We start from the raw sequence: 20,130 nt of genomic DNA, 5'->3' as shown, positions 1-20,130 counted from the left end.
ACACTTCACCCGTCTGCAATTTACCTCCCAGGGCTGTGTCATCCCCCATACTACACTTACTGCATTGGCTACCAGTCCAGAAAAGAATTATTTTTAAAATCTGTTGTCTCACTCACAAAGCTCTGATGGATAAAGGCCTAAGGGCCAGATGTAGGTAAATTAGATTTACTGATTTTTAATTACCGAATTTTACCGAATCGGTAATTAAAAATCGGTAAATCTAAAGGGTGGATATGTAGGTATTTCCAGATGTGGAAATACCGAATCTGTAACAATCGGTATTTACCGATTCTGTAAATACAGAATCGGTATTTCCCATTGATTCCTATGGGCTTTGAAGCCCATAGGAATCAATGGTAAATACCGATTCTGTATTTACAGATTCGGTAAATACCGAATTTTGCAAGGGTGCAGGGGGTGTCACTTTGACACCCTCTGGCACCCCACAAATAGGCATGTGCGCCATGTGGCACACAGACATGCCCTAAGGGCATGTCTGTCTGTCACATGGCTAAGTGTGCATGCACACATGTGCATGCACACCTGAATTCGGTATTTTGTAGGGCCTTTGGGACTCAGAAGAGTCCCACCTACATCTGAGATTTACCGAATCGGTAAAAATACCAATTCGGTATTTTACAGAATCGGTAAATTTACTGAATCGGTAAATTTACCGATTCTGTAAAATTGTGCCCCTACATACCAATTCTTGAATACCGGTCGGTAACGGCCGAAAATACCGATTTTCGTCCGTTACTGACCGACCTACATCAGGCCCTAAGTTATCTATCTGTCATACTCTACCCTTACTGCCCAGACAAACTCTTACGATCTTGTGAAAAAGCACTACTCACCAACCTACGGGTGAGAAAATCCCGCACTGGCAGTAGGTCCTTCTCAGTACCTTTCCCCGCTTTATATTGCTTTTACAAGTTCGCCTGTGCACTGATTATTTCATGTTTAGGCAATTACTGAAACCAGTGTTGTTTTAATTCCTAGCTTTCTGTTGGCCTGTATCCTACTGGCTGCCGAGATACCCCTCCCAGTTCACACGCATTATAACTTTAGTTCATAATAACAATATTAATGTAATGTATGCCAAATTCAGCTAGTCCTCATCTTTAAAAGTAATAGAACTTTGCAAGCTGGGATTTTGTATGTATATTAACAAAAATAATGGAAAAAATAGAAGTATCGAATGTAAAATGATGTAGGGCTAAAAAGTAGGGACTAGGTAAATATGTCATGCATGACATTGAGCCACTTGGCAACTCAATACAAAGAGTACAATACAGCAGGTAACAAACAATGCACCCCTCCATCAAACACACACACAGAGTAGGTAGACTATACATAGATAAATGGCACAGCACATTCAGTAGTGATGCTAGCTTCAATCACAAACAGAACAAGTACATCACAAGCACCAGCAATGCAATATGTCTTCTCTTATTGACTGCTGTTTTCTTCTTCTTTAGTATGGAATGGTCTTTGATGCTGGCTCCTCTCACACATCCCTATATGTTTATACATGGCCAGCAGACAAGGAGAATGACACCGGCATTGTGAATCAAATTGATGCATGCGAAGCAAAAGGTCAGTAAAGGAGTCATTTTATTATCAGCTGCATTTGTTACCTATGCAAGGGTTTGTTAATTACAGGGAGGAGTCCACTTGTTTAACCTAGGCCTTCCATCCTTGAGTTAAAGTCTTAAATTGAACCAGAAGGCCACAACTCGATGCTCCTGTATGTTCCAGCCCCTTGACCTAACTGTGGGCCTGCATTTGTTTTTTGTCGACAACGACTGTGACTAGGATCTGTGATCTTGCTTACAATTTTCCAAGTAATAAAAGAAACGCCATGAAAGCCTGACCGAGACGGATGTGAAACGCTTAATCAGACAGATTATTTTAAGCCCTGAAGAAGTCCGGCAACGGACGAAACGCGTCGGCTATTCGCAACTATAAAAAAAAAGAAAATAAAGAATAAAAACTGAATAAAAGAAAGAAAATCCAAGTCACAACTTTTGTGTGTCTTATCTGAACATTTGGGAAAACTAATACTTTGTCTATTTGTATGTTCGTTTTTAACAACTGTTTTGCAATAGTGTATAACTCTTGAAGGGTGCTGTCCAATTTCCAAAATTAAATTGAATTGTACTTGAAGATCACCCAGTGCAACACTTCTCAAATTTGACTGAACTAGCAGCATGGACTATCATGAAAGCTTCCAGCTATTGCAAGTAATTGAGATTTCCTAGATTTGGAATTCCACTTATCTGACTATGCCCAGCTCTACTAACCCAATGTCTTTCCATCAGCTAGATTCTTATTGCCGCATGATGTTTGCACGTTCCACTCCAGAGATGGTGATATTAAGAAGTCTAAAGGGACATAAAGTGATTTAGACCTGATTTAGAGTTTGGTGAACGGGTTAAGTTACTCACAAACGTTACTGTCTGCCTAATTACAAGTGCATTACAGACAGAAAAGGTACTGATTCATGAAAAGCTTTATTTTTGGTTGATCAAAATTAGTTAGAGAATCTACTGGAAGCTGCATATTCAGTAGAAATGAACTGGAAGTGGAGCTAAAGCTGTAAGTAGATACAAAGAAATTGGGAAATATGTGTATGTGACAAGTTTTAAAACATCGGTGGAATATTTGGAAATTTTCCAAACTCCATTGTTTATGAGGGTTGAGTAATATAACTAAAATATTTGTCTGACAGAATACGTTGTCCTATATACCATTTACAAACATATCATTTTATTGGGTATAAGTTTTCAATTATTACCAATGGTGCGATATTTTTGTAAACAATATTAATTTAGTGCACAATAGTTCTGCCCACTGCTATTTTGGTTACAATATTCGGGGACTATACCATATAATGCCATTACAGAAATGTGGCAGAGACAGCTGTTTTCCTTTTTATGAATTTTAGGTGGCTGGACAGTACAATATGATTTTAATTGCTTGTTGCATTTTTATACTTTCTTGCCTCCTTTACTTTCTGATGACACAAAGGAGATATGAATTCTAGGAGATTCCCTAGGTCAACAACTTGGTGAATGTGACTGGTAGTGCTGGTAGGGTGAGAAAAAAAATGTATTTCAAAGGAACAAAGAACAAATGTCTAAGGGACATGGAGACCAACCTGAAGGTTGAAGTATTATGAAAGTTGCCTGCATTCGAGATCAAGGCCAATGGTTAATATCCTATAACTCCAGATGTGCTTTGGAATAGTAGGGGAGCATGGAGGAATTTGGCAAGGACACTAAAGGCCTGCCTGCAAAATGGTGTGTTGCAGATGAGAAATGAGGATTGACTTCAATTTCCAACCAACAGTAAAGGAAGTAATTGGTGTTAGGTGAAGATGTGTGTATGGTTCTGGACTATAAATGTCACTGCTAAGGGGTAGTTAAATGTGAGTAACTATATTATTAGCTCATGGTAAATAGTGCTTGATGAGAGGTCTTATCGGAAGGATGTATTGCCGACCACGTTATGTTTTAAAGAAATGTAGGACTGCAAGTGTAGACTTGTGGCAAAGTTTAAATTAAAGAACAACTCTGTTCAATTATTTAAGTAAGCATACCATTTTTTTTATTTTAATATTTTTATGTTATGTACAATGGCGTTTGTTGGCAATGGCCCTTTCTTCAGGGTCATCCCCAAACATTTTGCTTTCCTCTTCCTCTTTTTGCTGAATTAGTTTTGTTGGCTTTTGGACACCAAGCACTTTACCTCAGCTAATCAATGCTAAAGTGCATGTTCTTTCCCTAAGACGCAGTAACATTGGCTTATCCACAATTGGCATATTTAATTTACTTATCAGTCTCTAGTAAAGTGCACTACATGGGCCCGATTCACAGAACTAACTTAAGACAAAATCCTAAACTTACTACTTTTGGTATTCACAGAAGTTAGTATTTTGTCTTAAGACAGACTTAAGACAGACTTAAGACAAAATCCTAACTTAAGTCTGTCTTAAGTCTGTCTTAAGACAAACTTAAGACAAAATCCTAACTTCTGTGAATACCAAAAGTAGTAAGTTTAGGATTGTGTCTTAAGTTAGTTCTGTGAATCAGGCCCCATGTGCCTAGGGCCTGGAAATTAAATGCTACTTGTGGGTCAGCAGCATTGATTGTGCAACCTACTTAGGTAGCCCTTTAAAAATGTCTCAGGCCTGCCACTGCAGAACCTGTGTGTACAGTTCACACTGCCATGTTGACTTGGCATTTAAAACCCCTTGCCGAGCCTTAAACTTCCCTTTTATTACACATTAGTCACCCCTAAGGTAGGCCATAATAATTAAAAGATAGGACATGTACTTTTAAGTTTTACATGTCCTGGTAGTGAAACACTCCCAAATTGGTTTTACACTACTGTGATGCTTACCCCTTCCATAATCTAACACTGGGGATTCCTTGTTACATCTAATACGCTGTCTTTGCCAATTGGAAGGAGGTAGAGTTGCCATGCTTAGTATCACTGGAATTGTAAATATAAATCCTCTTTAATGGTAAAGTCAAATTTATCATTACAATTTTTTAAAAGCCACTTTTAGAAAGATGACATTTTCTGCTTTAAGACACGTGTGCCTGCAGCCTGGCTCCAAAACACATCTGGGGTGGTGACAGCTTGACTTTGTGCATTGCCTCTAGACAGCCATCCTCCAAGGGAGCTTAGGAGTTACTTGATGGGCCAGCCACTTCTTGATGGGCCAAAAGACTCACTACTCAGCCCTGGGACTCGGCCATCTGTGAGGCTGTCTTGACAAGAGGTGCCAAGCCAGTCCTGGATCCTTGGAAGTGGGTTTACAGTGCTGCCCCAGCAGAATCCATGCATAGCTGTAGATGCAAAGGACTCAGAACTGGTGCATCTCCTCCACTGCGGAAGAATCGCCGCTGTTGCGAGGATCAACTCTGATGCATCGCCGACGGTGCATCAACGTCTTTCTCAATGTATCATTGCTGTTTAGCAACCCAGTATGGACTCATCGCCTACCTGTGTGGATGAACGACGATGCCTCGCCTCCACTGCACCCCCCATCTCATCTTTGACAACGACTCAACCAAGTTACTTTGCAGTGGGATAAGGTTGCTACCTGTATCCGACCCATGTTCCATCATGGTCGACCTGAACTTTTGGATTTGATTCGGTCTAGCACAACCACATAGCTCCGGTGGGCACATCATGCTTTTAAGCACCACATTTCAGTTTATTCTTTCAAAAAATCATAATTCTGGTTTTACTTATTGGATTTTTGTATTTTTGGTCTTGTTTTGTTCATTAATGTAAGCTCTATTTGTCTAACCAGGTGTTGTATATTTTTGTGTGGTGTTTTCACAGTTTTTCTGTTTGAATTGTAGCACAAATACTCTACACTTCGCCTCTTAAGTCTGACTGTTCTGTGCCTAACTACCAGGGGGTGAGCACAGGTTAATTTAGGGTGTGTTTGTGACTTACCCTGACTAGGATTGTGGTTCCTTCTTGGACAGTTTGCCTACCTCTGCTTTCCAGAAACCCAATTTCTAACAGTGTTGCATCTATTTGCACTGCTTTTTGGCTTACTAATGTTGAATATGACAATAACGATATCCCTTTCTTTTTGTTATGGTAGTGGTCTAGATTGATCAGACCATTACGATGGCTCAGTATTACTTTCTTATTCTGCATGTTTTGGAATCTTCCAATGGAATCTACTAATTCAGAAAAATGGGCTTACCACTCAAAACATTCATTATGCAGTGACTTTATCATTCATATAAAGGGAGTATCTCTTTACATCTCTTTTTTTCCATGTACACTGAAAGCAAATGTGCAACATTTTGAAGAGGTGAGTGATCATTTCTGTGACCGTGACAGATGTAGAGGAAAGGTTTGTTGGTGTGAATGAAATGAGAGTTAGTACAAGGTTCCCTAGCAATGAACTTTGTGCATCAGCCAAAACAAACAGTGATTGAATGGAAACAATCAGAAAGGGTTGGCAACACGCCTAGGCTCAACCAGCCATGGTCACTTTTCTTAAAGGAAAGTAGGCTGAAAGGATATTTTAGTGTGGAGGCAGACCAATGTATAACTGCAGGATCTGGCAACAATGGACCTTTAATTAAATTACACTGAATTCGTCAGGATAATGGGCTGTCTGTCTCCTGGTTTGTAACGTGACAAGTTGACATTATTTCTGTATTTACACTAGAAAGACACTGTATCCTTCTGCACTTTCCATTTATCCATAAATACGAGACTATTTGTTGCAGACTCCTTGCTGAATTGGCTCGAGTTACTAGCTGCTCCTCAGCTGTGAAGGAGGGGCATAGACATGCAGACTTTCAGAATATCCACATGGAATATACTTACATAGAATTAATCTAATTGGCCATCATTTACGTAGTCAGTCGTCATCCCAAAATCTCTGACTTGTGGCCATCCTCATGAACTATCATAGAAACCTACAATAAACCATAATCTTCCAGTTCTGTGTAAATTACACCTCTCACACATGTAAATCTACCCCACAGAGCCCTGGAATCTACAAAGCAGTATGGTTAACAGCATACGTTAATTTCCATCACTTTTATGAAGATGGTCACTGTCCTATTCTTTTTACTCTACCCATTCATGTGGAAACAATGAGTGGGTTGAATGTACTTCATAGCTTGAAACTTTTATTTTTACTTCCTGATGCTACTCTTTGCTTCTGTTTTAACACTTATTTTTCCCTCTCTTATCCCCTTTCACCTTCACTAATTTTATTTACATTTAGGGGGATATGTACAACTGAAGTGGCGGGGTGAGGCGTTAGCAGTTATGGCTTAACACCTCACTCCACCACTTCAGAAACGCAAGGCTGCACCATATTTACGAGAATATGGTGCAGCCTTGCTATTCCCCCTGTGCTGGCACTACACCTAGCAGTGTAGCGCCAATGCAGGCACCCTTGCACCATAGCACAAGGGTGTCTGCGTGCAGGGTAATGATTGTTTATGTACAGGAAGGTCCCCCTAAGCAATCTTTAACCCCTTGACCGCGGCGCAAATTCTGCCGCGTGCTGGGGTTTTCATGAGTGGGCAGGGTTCGGACGGCCGGGGGCTATCCTCCGCACACATCCACCGTGACGTGTGACGGCTCCCGGCCGTCTCGTGCCCACAAGGGGTTACATTTCATTTTGTCTATTCAATGTGGGCTTTTAATGCAGCACACATGGAAGTCACAAAATCTAACTTTTTTTAAAGATTGTTTATGTGCAGGAAAGGTCACCTTCCTGTACATAAACAATTCAAGGCTTGTTGCTTTTTCCATGTGTGCTGTACAAAGCAGCACAAATGGAAAAAGCAAAAACGAGGAGAAATAAAGCATTTCTCCTCGTTTTGCCAACTTAAGACCAGGTTTTCCCTGGTCTTAAGTTTGGCGCTGCCTTCTATTTACGCTGTCCTTGTAAATAGGGGGCAGTGTCCAAATCAATGGGTGTTGCAGTGGAACGCCCACCACAACACCCACTACCCACCCCTTTCATGCTAAGCATTGCGAGAAAGGCAGCATTAAGCAACTTTAAGTGGCCCAACGCTGCCTTGTAAATAAGGCAAGGACTCTATCGCCATGGGAATGTCACAAAAAGTGATGTTCCCGTGGCAATAGGGGCTTGTATATATGCCCCTTAGTTTTTTTTTACTTCTGTTTCCCCTCTGGGGTACGCCCCCCTCATCCTCCCTTTTTTCACTCTATTGCCCTTTTTATCCTTGGGTTGATTTTGCTATTTTTCTTTACTTTTTGCTTGCTCAGCCTGATCCCCTTTTTATCTCTTCCTTTTTTCTTTATCCCTATTTCTTTCTGTTAATTACCCTGCACTGACTCTTTTTCTTGATTTACAAAATTTCTTAAATATTTGTAGGGAAATGTCTCTTTTTTCATGATCACCCTTCAAGTTTTGGATGGATGTTGCTAATTTGACAACTGAACGTGTACTGAGGTCAGTTAACCAGACCTCAGTGCCAGTGCTCTGACCCTTTGAAGTATATGTTTGATTGGTTTATACCCAATTGGCATAGGTTAATTTACTTATACGCCCCTAGTTTCCCCCGGGGACTGCATCACATATAGTACCACGCTGAGTGTGACAGAGTAAAACATGTCTCCCAGCCTGCCACTGCATACTTGAAGAGCAGTCTGCTAACGCAACGTTGTCATTTAAATCCATGAAAAAGATCATACCTAATATATATTAGTCACCCTTAAGGTATTCCTATTGAATCCAGGTGCTCTGTATCAAAAAGTTAAACATGTATTTTCATTTGTCCTAAATCCCCTAATTGTATTGAATACCATGGAAAGGTTTGTAGTCCCAATGGTGAGTACAGATTTATACGCTGACAACTCAGCTATGCTAACTTTTGAATGGGACTTCTAAAGTTGGTACTTCAAGGTACCAAAATAATCATCACATTAAACCGGACTTGACGGTAAAATCACATTTTAAATAATTTTTGAGTAAATGCAACTTTTAGAAAGTTGCCACTCTGTTGCCCCAACTTTCCAGTGGCCATTCACAGATGCTGGCCACAAGACAGCCGTCTGCCCTCCCGCAGAGAAGTGTGAATGGCTCCCAGATAAGGGAACAAATGAGGCCTGCTGCTGAAAGAGGTATTACCTCTCTCCGGCAGGCATCGAAGAGAAGCTGAAGAACCTAAATCTATACTACTATTATAAAGAGAGAACACAAACCTTTTGGCAAGGTAAACTCGGGAACCACAGCGCCAATCCACACACCCGATAAATTGTAGAAATTGTCAGTGTGTGCAAATGGACATAGGCTATAAAAAAAATTTAAAAAACGTACATTTAAAAATATAACTTTTAAAAAAAAGTAGTGCCCTGAAAGTAGCGCTGGCCGCGACGCTGCTGTGGCCGTGACGTAGCGCTGGCCGCGACGTGCGTGATGACGAGGAGGAGAGACATGGAGCTGCAGTGAAGTGAGCATGGAGCTGCGGTAAAGTGAGGAGCGCGGCTGCGTCATGGCGCAGAGGAGTGGCGGTGAAGTCAAGATCGCGGGAAGGAGCGGCAGCTCAGGTAAAGTAAATGCTCATTGAAATCAGGGTGGGAGGGAGTCGGGCCGGGAGGGGGGCGGGAGCGGGTGTGCACAGAGGGACAGGTGGGAGGAGTGGGGGCGGGAGGGAGTGGGGGCGGAAGGGGGTCGGGCGGGAGCGGGTGTACTGCCCCCAGCCCCTTTCTGCCCCAGGCAACGCTGGGGCGGGCTGCTAGTTTACTAATAAAATGAGCACAGTCTGAGGCAAAACTGGTTTGTAGTTGCGGCCCGATTGTGAAGAAACTCTCTGCGCTTCCCTCTATGCTCAATAATGTCCTAAATGAACTTAAGAAAGAGTCCACTGGGAGGAGCCAAGATGGCGATCGGAACGGACGCGTAGGCTCCGGGCTCCGTGAACCTCCGAGCCCCGCACGACTATCCTTTACATCATCCTGACATCGCGCTATACTCTGTGTTGGGGAAGAAGCGCTGCAACCGATGGCGCGGCCCTGATATCCCTGTCGGCCCCAGAACTGGAGAAATCTGCGAGGGCAGTCAGCGGCCCTGAAGACCCTGGATCCGGGACATAGGCTGCAGAAAATGGCCGGGTGAAAAGACAACAACAGCGGCCATTTGCACTGGTGCGGAATCGATCCGTTGGTGTGCAGTGACCATCGGTCGGATTTTTGCCGCGGACGCCCTAATTGGCAAGCAACGCGGCGGTGCATCACCCCCCGAAACGCTGGCCTGGAGGACGAATTATATGCCTGCGGAGCACATCAGTTAGCTGCTCCGACGCTGCATAGGGTCCGGCCCGGTTTTTGCGGGCCGCTCCCAAATTTTCGGCTGGCGACCATCGGGGTGAGGGTGACCGATGCGTGAGACTTCTCCTTGGGTGTCTGCCTTCATTGTCTTCACAAACCCGAAAGCGGCCGTATTGAGCTGATTCGCCTCTGACCACCTCACAGTCCCCATTAGTGATGGAAGCGCCAGAGTGTTGCCTGGATGGGGTGGAGACTGCTATCCTGGCTACCGAGGTACAGCTGGGGGGGGAGTATGCACAGCCAAGTCGCGCCGCGATACGGGAGAACAGGACTACGCTGTCCTGCGGCGATATCCTTGCTGCTATTTGTGACTTTCGATCTGCTTGGGAGCATAGCTCCTGTGTGTTGGGGAGGAAGCTGGATGGTGCTACGCTCCTGCTGGGGCATTCACGGTCGGATTGCCCCCTGGCCCATGGGGACCGGCCCCAAACTGTTGGTGAAGGATGCGCCGTGGCTGCCCCTCTGTCCGGAGGGGTACATGTGCTGCTGGAATGTGCGGTGAAATATGGATAGCTATCCGTGGGCCTGAGCTATTCTGATGGTCTCCCTTTACAACAGACGATGGCTGCTTCGCACTCTACACTGCTGCCGTTGCCCCGTGCTTGTTTACAGCGGTGGTTGTCTCCTGTGCCTGCTTCTTCCGTCCTTGTCCTCGAGTTTCCGATGTGGACTACGTGTACTGGGACTGTCGTAAGGAAGGTGGCCGTAGGTACTGATGTCCTTGTTGGTGGCCAGCGACGTCCATCTTGTATGTCTGTGCTGCTCTTTGTCCTTGCTTGGACACTCTGTTTTTCTCCACCCGCTGAAATGAGAATTAATCGGCAGACATGCCTCAAGGGACTTGTAAGGTCTGGCCAGGGATGAGATGTATCCCGTTAATGTTGACATTTAGGTACTGGCGGGGGTGAGGGGCGTGCGTTATTTTTGATACGCCTATCTGTGCAATATTTTTATACTTCTCCCCATCACTAATTGACTCGATTGATTGCTGTAGTGACTATAGGCCTTGGGGATGAGTGCTTTTGCGGGAAGGGGTGGCCGGGAGCCCGTACAGATTGCACCTCCTCCAGTTTTATAAAATATCTTTTCCTTCTCTTTCTGTGACTAAATTTCGGGTATTCCTCGTGGGCGACAGGCACGCTGCTGGGGGGGGGGGGGGGGGGGGTAGGCCGTAGGTAGGCTGGGAAGGGGGGGATTCTTTAGTTTTGTCCTTTTTCAGTTTCTATGGGCCTTTTTGTCTCTTCTTCTTTCCTTTTCTTGTCTTCTTTAGCTTCCCTTTCCTTTTGGGTCAGCGTGCTCGTTAGGTACTGCGCTTTTTGCCATTTTTGCTTCATGTGCTTTTTGTACTTATTATTACGGTAACTCAATGTTCATGGGGTGGGCGATGACTGGTGCGAAATGTGATTATGTGTTTACTCATCCTGATAAGTCTACTCTAGCAACGATACCTCTATTATGATTACTTGGTCTGTTGATATTTTGTTGCGGGCATTGCTCACTCCCTGTTCTCGATTGCATGTACTGCATCTGATCCTTCTTATTTTATAATAGTAAAATTAACCACATTGAATCCTGTAGCTCAATGGTCACGTTAAACTGAAGTACTGCTTTGAAATACTGTCGTCTTTAATACTGGGGGGACTGTTGAGTTGTTTTATTGCTTGTGGATGTGCTAATAACTGCTTCGAGGCCGGCCAGGTGGTTGTAGGCCCGTATATGTACGCTGATGATGCACAATAAAGGTTTTAAAAAAAAAAATTAAAAAAAAGAGTCCACTGCCACCAAGGCCACCCTGGCACCCCGGGGCCAAGAGCATTAGAATATAGGGAGCCACCCCTGGAGCCACCGGTGCACACAAACACTGAGTATCCAAACACCGGGGGAGCTCTTACAAAAGGACTGCCACTGTCTGAGGCTATTCCACCCCAAAACACCAAACAAAGGTGGATGCAAAGGAAGAAAAGCCAGAATTAAAAAAAGTCATAAATCAATCAACTGTGTATCTCCTCCGCAGCAATTACATCTGGAGGACATATCACCCAGGCCAACCCCCCAATGTCCGGATTTTCCAGGTGATAGCAGCCAGACGACCTCAGACCCCTCTCCCCACATCAAGAAATTAGGGGAGCCGGCACGAGGGAAGTACTAGATACATTATCATCAGAGGACAAAAGACGACCCCCCGCCACCCCTGAACTATCCAGCCATGAGAGCAGTCAAGCTGGGAACTTGGCAGCAACAGAAAGGAACCATCAGCAGAGGCAGGCAGAGCAGAGAGCTGGCGGCAGTACAGACAAAACACCACACCCTGCCTACCTCCTCAGCAGATATATCAGACTGGAGCTCTGGCCCTCAAACACTGCCCAGGAGCATGTGGGGCTTACCAACTAGGGATCCCGGCACAGAAGGCTCGGTCCCACACAAGCCAATTACTCCACTCTGCCGGCAGACCAAAGCAATCTCAGAGAAGGGGAGCAAAGCCCGCCTACAGGGACTGTACTTGCAAGCCAGGACCTCATGGAAAGGGGTTAAACAGCATGGCCCCTTTCCAATCCACAGCAGGACTCCTGCATCATACTTCTCTAACCTGAGTATAGATTGAGAGGGAACTGCGATGTCCTGAACAGGGCCAGCATTCTATGGTTGCTGTCAACCATTCCATCTTTAGCCCCGCAAAGGCCGAGGAAGTGGTGGGTGAGTCCTCACTCTGGAACATCCCTGAGCAAAGTAAAAATCTTCGCGACTGAGCAAGTACATCAGCCAAACGCCTACTGGACGATTTGGAACATATCAACTAAAGGGTGTTCAACAGCAGATTTCATGAGGACTCCCTGCCTACGGCTTCCTTATACTCTGCGTTCAACTTCACGTTTGTCTTCCTCTAATTAGCGGAGTATTAAAACTTCACTAGCAAGCCAAGGGGAGGTGCTCTAATCAGCAAAGAATTTATAATCACAAACACAAGAACCACTTTCAAGCAGCTACATCAATAGATGGGAAAGCTTTACTGCAAATCTAGCAAACACTTTCTCCACGGCAGCCAAAACAAGATCACACCAAATTTCCAGAGAAGAAACATGGTTTCCTAGCCCCCAATGGAATCAGTTGAAGCAACTAAAAAAAATATATAAAATGCACGCTGAGATCGCTGAGACACAATCCGGGGGATTCCCATCTCTGACTATTACTCCGCGAACAGTGAAGTTTGCTAAGTAAATTAAAATGGAACATCAACAGAATTCGGGAAGACGAAATTATTCTCTGATATTAAATCAAAAATAGTATCCACTTCTGGGGCACTGTGAACAAACTAATACGTCCATTCCCCAGGGGAGTGGTTTCTTACAACTCTGAAGCAATTTGAGCAGACTTTTTGTGGGCCCCTTCAATTATCAATCTACAAGTCAGCCAGCAAGCTTGGCGGCAGAAGGTATCTCGGCTAAAGACCTTCAGCTTCAACCCAGCAACAATTGGTAATTATCAACCCATCTCTAGGCCACTCCACGAAATCCCAGTCAAGTGCCAAATTGCCAGAAGCAGGAGAGAAGGGGTCCCAGGACCAAATGGTATTCTGCTGGCCTTCTTCAAACAAGATGCGGTCTACTGGGAAGAGATCCTTGACCCTCTTTTCTGCCAAATCCAATTATTGTGGAAGCTCCCTGGCTCCTGGAATGGCTCAGTTATTTCTCCAATAAACAAAAGGTGAGACAAATCCTCACCCAAAAAGTATCGCCTGGTCATCCTGATTGACAATAAGGCAACATTATTTGCAGGCACTCTGCTAGAGGTACTCCAAGCCTGGGCAAAAGCAAATACAATCATTTCATTCTACCAAACTGGATTCTCGAAAGCCACAGGTACAACAACCAACATCCTAGCCATGGCAATGCTTATAGACATGGCGAGGTCCTCTAAGCAGCCTCTCCATCTGTTTCATAGACTTTAGGGCAGCATTTGACACCATAGACTGGATCAGGCTTTGGAGGAAGCTGGCCACCTGGAACATCCCATGGTCTCTGGTGAATATGCTAATCCTACATAATACTGGTAGCTGGGTGCAGGTGAAGTTGGGTGAGGGCACATACCTCTCCAGACGAATTCCAACTACCAAAGGACTTAAACAGGCATGTGTGCTCGCCCCCCACACTCTTCAACCTTACATGGCAAACCTGATGGAGACACTCAACTCCTGTAATTCGCACTCTCCCAGGCTGAGGTGTATGGCACTTTCCAGCATTCTGTATGCAGATGACATGGTCCGGGTCAGCCACAAACAGGTGTGCCTGCACCATCTCCTTAACGTAATGCAGGCATATGCAGTGGAGAATCTCCTGGGAGTAAACCTTGAGAAGACAAAAACAATGTCCAATATTAACTGGACCTGGGAGAAAAAACAGTCTGGAATCTGGGGAATACACATATTCCGAGTGCAGCAGAGTATAAATACCCAGGCATATTTATCAATAATGGATGCCAATTCGTCAAACAGCTAGAAGCGATCAGGAGGAATGGTCTGGTGCTGGCAGTGTCGCTGAGGAACTTTAAATCGAAATTTACAGGTCTGGTGCTGACACTACGCTTCCAGGTAGCTCAATCTAAAATACTTCCTATGATCACTTACGGAAGTGAAGCCATGAGAGGTAGAGATTCTGGGCAGCACTTTAGTCAAGGTCTACAGAATCCTAGTCAATATTTCAAACTAATCCTCACCAGCATAGATCCGGCTGGAGTTTGGCCTAACTAAACAGTCCTTGGCAAGGAACCTTTATTTTCGGCTGGTATATGATCAGGAACCTGCTCCCAACACTCTGAACCACCTGCTCTTGGAAGAACTGCAGCACAGAAATACATTGTCTGACAGAAGCTTCTTCCAGGATTCCTTGCAAACACCAGGCTGCTCCAGCTTTGTGACATCCCAACAAGTCATGCAATTTTCAAAAAAGCGGTCTGGAAATCAATCAAAAACCTCTAATTGGCAGAGGATAAGGCTACATTCTCAGGCCGAAGTCAAGCCTGGATGACAATAAACGGCTACCGCACAACACGCTTCTAAAAAATACTTAGGTCAAGGTACTCCAGGAATATAAATGAAAAAATCTTGAAATACCAACTAGGCCTGCTCCCTTCTGTACTGCATCTTCCATCTTAGCAGAAGGAGCAAACCTTAATATGTTGCCACTTGTGGTAAAGGTACGGAAGGCCTGCCATACTTGCTCTGTATCTGTAACAGTTTGAAGGTAGAAAGGATTCATTTCAAGAGTGACCTGCAGGTGGAGAAAGGCAGTGCTGACCAGCTTTAAATCAGAGGACCCACTGCTTAACTATAGGTTGGTAAAGTTTCTTGCTCTGATAGAAAAGTAAATGCCAAAAGCCACCCTCAGGATCCGCGCATGCAATGGAAAGCGGTGGTTTAGAACCATGGTCTCATAACCACACCACTAAATACACAACTTTCCTCACAATTTTATTTTTTAGAAGTAAAACTTTAGAATAATATATTGAGAAGTAAACAATTCGAAGTGTTGAGGTAATAATGGTTGTGGCACCAATCAGTGATTAAAGAAGTAGGCAAACCACTCTCTCCACCCAGTAGTGCTCTTTGGAGAGTTATTTTCCTCAATATCACAGACTAGAAACCCAAAGACGAACCCTCACAGGCAATTGCTTTTTAGGACACTGAACACACACCACTTTCCTCGATGTGGAAATAAAAGAAAATTAAAACACAGCAATTCACTAGGGATTGAACAATATTCAAGCTTGAGAGGACAGCTTCAGTTAGAAAGCTAAAGGTGAAAGGGCAGAAGCTTTAGTCTGTGGCATGTTGGCTGGTTAACATATGTTGTCATTGAGGCAATTCTTTGCAGATCACTAATTTAGATGCCCTTCAAGGCCTACTTTTGTTTCCAAAGATGTTGAACTGTGAGTTTTTGGTAAAGACATTTATTAAATGAAAGTCTTTCGTCATTGCAAAGAGCACTGTATGTTTCACTGTAGTCTTTCAACCCATAGAGCCACCTTGCAGCAGACAAAGATTGTTGTTCTTGTTTTTTGGGTCCTTAACTGGTGAGGCAGTTCAACAAGATAGCGTGTCTGAAAAAAAGTTCTCTTTCATTTCTAAACTCTAGGTACCATCTCAAAACCATAGAACCAAACAAGGTTACCCAAAAAAAACCTAACATTGATAGCAGGGTAGTTCTTGGGCTGGCTGTATTCTACTGTGACTTATTTTTTACATGTTTCTCTTATTTCACTGAAGAGGCCCTTTGTCACGTTTGAAAAGGTTTGAGGCGCCTTCACACCCCTTTCCAAAAAACAGCCATTTTCACTACATGCCTTAGACATGCAACTGTCACCTCAAAGTTGGCGCTTTAAACTTGGGCTCCTGTGACTTTGGAAGAAATCGTCCAGCAACCACATATTATCGGGGAGGAGAAAACGTGTGAATAGGAATTGCAGCTTGAAGTACAGTTGAGTCTCCATATATTCTCCACATCGTCCACTCAGCATGGCCATGTTTATAGGGTAGACCTGACTGCCATTTCCCCGTCAGTATGGCCTTCGTTAGAATGTGATGAAATGTGTGACATCCAGCTATGCTTTCTGTTATATTTTGCACATTTTCATTGTAGCTTTTACAGATTTTTATTATTTTACATGTTTTTTCCAGTTTCCACTCATGTGGAATTAGAAACATACAGCCAGATTCATCAAACCAGAATTGGCTCTCAAAGGGCCAGATTCTGAGAATCTGGCCCTTTGTGAGCGATATTTTTGCCTTTGGGATGCATCATCCCAAATGCAAACATCGCAAATGTAGAACTCGCTAAATTGCATTTAAGGAATCTCAATTTGAGATTCCTTAAATGCAATTCATGAACCATTTTAAAATTGCGAAATCGCGATCTGGGGCTGCTATTTACCGCGAAGTCTGACTACGTGGTAAATAGCAAAAACTTATGAAAATGCACTTTAGTGCATTTTTCTAAGTTGTATGTTACACACACACATGTCCTTTGGACATGTGTGTGCGCAACACCAGTGGACATTACCATTTCAGGGGTGCAACAGGGTGTCCTTTGGACACCCTGGCACCCTTGAAATTGCTTCCTTATTTGCGATTCACTAATTGCTAATCGCAAATAAGGAATGGCTTTCCCATTCATTCGCCATTCCTTATTTGCGATTAGCAATTAGCGAATCGCAAATAAGGAAGCTGTAGAAATCGCAAAAATTATTGCGATTTCTACATGCATCCCGTTTTGCGAGTCTTTAATAGTGAATCCTTAAAATTAGCTATTAAGGACTCGCAAAACAGGACTTTGATGAATCTGGTGGATAGAATGGAGGATAGTTTAAGGGGCGGGATGAGGGTGCGACTTTAATTGAGAGGGTTTGATTTACTCACGCTTCAGCTTACAAGTATTGCATCTCTTTAGCATGAGTAGGATGTGAGCAAGTGCAATGGGTAAACGTTCCAAGGGAGTGTAATAGTGGGTGCCAGAGAGTGATCAAGAACATGCAGTAAAAATATTGCGAACGCCCACAAAATAGTCGCAGACGGTCACAAATGTTGTGTTACGTCTTTGTAATAATTTTAAGAGCACGCAGAAGGCCTTGGAATATATTCTGTGAAACAGATCGTGAAATGCAGCTGATCATTTAAAATGACAAAATGCGCACGCGAAAGAGGTGAACGTAGGGTACACTTGTTTTACTTAAGGACGGAAGAATAAAACAGATGAAATGTACAATAGTAAATCTCCTATCTCTGTGCCACATACTTAGGTGTAGGTGCGGGTGTGATATTAATATACCATGAAAACGTCGTGTTGGCAGACAAACAATTTTAAATTACTCGTACTTCGACAAGGACCTATTTATATATTTGTGAACTACAAAAACACTTACCTTATTCAAGACTAGATTTGAGCATTTTTAGTCACTACTTTTTGGCAACTTTGCAGCAAGAGAAAGGACATATTTAAAAAAAATGACTATCTCTATTTCATTTCAAAGAACCAAGCAAGAGCTTGCATAGGTCCTTCTTGGATGTTCCGAATTCACTTATTCACGCTAGGTATATCTGCCATGACTCGATGTAGAGGCGCTGTTTGTGGCTATCCATGAAAGGCAAGGGTACTGCAATTGGGACTGCGAGCACTGAGATGCCCTCATTATGGCCAAGATTAGTAGAAACTTCCCTCTGAGCATTAGGTGCTTGATGGAAATCAGTCATGGAAAAACACAGAGCAAATGGGTTGAACCAGAGGAGTGTTCTTGGCGGTTTGAACATTTTGGGTTGTCTAGACAGCAGTCTAGTTGTTTGCTCTTACCAGTGGGCCACTCCTACCGGGGCAGGGCGGAGAAGACAGCAGAGTGTTGCCTCTAGTGGAGTGGCCTCGTGCTGGCGGGAGCACTGCCTTTCCTGGAGGTTCCCAGCTCAGAGTTTTCCTGTCCCAGCTGTTTCTGCGCTAAGTGACAGGGAGGCGCAGCAAGTGGGCCCCGGCAGGTGAGAGGCGCAGGTCGGCGGCAGGGCTGGGAGTGGGTCCTCCTGCACAGCCATGAGACCTGTGATGAGATGGGAGGGAGCGGCTCTGGCTTTCGGGCCTGTCTGACCCTGTGTGCCCCAGACTCGGTTGAGTTTCTGCTTCTGAACATATTGACCCCTCTGGTGTCTGAACAAGATTTTGTGGCCTACTGAAAACAGTTTCCTACTTTGACAGACACCCTTTGCATACCCTCTGTGGCTGCTCTGTGGCTGCCCTGCTGAAGTAATCCTTTGAAGATTGAGATACAGAATGATTGATCTTGTGGTGGGTGTGTGATTGACCTACTGCGCCCAAGCACAGAACTCTGTGGAATTCTGCGGAGTTTTTCTGTAACTCCGTAGAATTCCAGCGGAGTCAGAGCTTTCCATTGAACTCCACGCTTGAAGTGGAGTGCGGGGTTGGCAAAATTCTGTGAACTCCGCCCGCGGAGCGGAGCCCACCGCTAATCTCGACTGACCTATGCAGACCTCACATTACCTCAGTACAAAGGTCAAATCTTAACAATGGCATCCATTACATTCCATTTCAGAGAAAGATATTTTATTACATGTGCAAGTTACTTAATTGGACGATACATGAGCATAATAACAATTTTGAACCTGATTCACCAAGGTAAATATATACATGTATAAATATACAGATACACATTTATCTGTACTCATTTGCACATCTACACATACATCTACTACACCTAGATGTAATTCACCATTTCTGAGTGTAGGTTTAAAACTATGGGGCTCATTACAATATCTGCCAGAAAGCCTCCGTTGGAATCTTCCTGACCGTGTCGGAGCCCTTCCGACTGTTTCGGCCAACCAGCTTGCAGAAAATTCCTGTCGGTCAGAACTGCACCGTAACCTGTATGGACAGCATTTCCGCTATCGGGATTACGATGTTGGCTTTCAACAGCCTTTCTGCACCTGCCTTTTCTTTTCGGCATGGAAAGGCTGTCAGAAAGTAACTTTGGGGGCCCCTGGCAGGGCCCCCTAGCCCCCAAAGCCTACGGTTGGTGGCCGAGGGGGTACCTAAGGTACCCCCCTGTAAAACCTAGCACTGTGTGCCAGGCACCATTTCCCTATAGGAGCTTGTGTTACGGCCAGTTCTCAGGCATAATATGGCTCCCATAGGAAACAATGGGAATCTGACTGAACAGTGTTCGGTCGCATTGTAATCCGGCGGTCAGAACCGCCGACTGCAAGTCGGTCGTTCCAGAATCCGACACGACGACGTCAGGCAGAGGCTCTTTGTGTAGACTTATTTGTCTTCACCCCCTCAAATCAGGTGTAAAAATTCAGTGCTAAATTTGGTAGAGAAGTAATATTGAAGCTAGACACCACTAAGTAAACTATAAAACAAACTAGCATACTCATTGGATGAAATAATCAGTGATGTAATCAATGATGTCATTTGAGATGTCATCAATGGTGTCAATAAATGATGTCACAGGTCATGTCATGAGAAACGTAATATGTGAAGTCACAGCTGCGTTCACTTCAACTACAAAAAGACTTCGACCCACAACCACCCACAGCCAATTCCCCGCAGAAACTGGAACAAAATTACCACCGACCAACTCTTCACATCGCTCCACCAAAACCCTCCTGCAAAATCATCGGACCAAAACCTTGCAGCCACCAACCTCACACAATGGATCACCCACAGCGCTAACAAACTAGCACCCTTGAAAAAACATCAAATTAAGCAAGGTATCAAAAAAGCCCCG

General features: G+C 44.1%; 1 protein-coding gene across 1 annotated transcript in view; it reads left to right on the top strand.

The window, feature by feature from the left end:
• The window catches only part of LOC147710515 (ectonucleoside triphosphate diphosphohydrolase 8-like), a 418,351-nt gene that overhangs the window by 166,022 nt on the left and 232,199 nt on the right, over positions 1-20,130 (top strand). Inside the window, exon 3 of the mRNA XM_086921185.1 lies at positions 1,479-1,596. Coding sequence (XP_086777311.1) covers positions 1,479-1,596 — 118 coding nt within the window. The remainder of the gene's footprint in view (positions 1-1,478; positions 1,597-20,130) is intronic.

This window comes from Lissotriton vulgaris, chromosome 5 (assembly GCF_964263255.1).
Source record: "Lissotriton vulgaris chromosome 5, aLisVul1.2, whole genome shotgun sequence".
NCBI classification, from domain to species: domain Eukaryota; kingdom Metazoa; phylum Chordata; class Amphibia; order Caudata; family Salamandridae; genus Lissotriton; species Lissotriton vulgaris.
The sequence above is the reverse complement of the archived record's forward strand: the minus strand, read 5'-3'. Positions and strand labels throughout refer to the sequence as shown.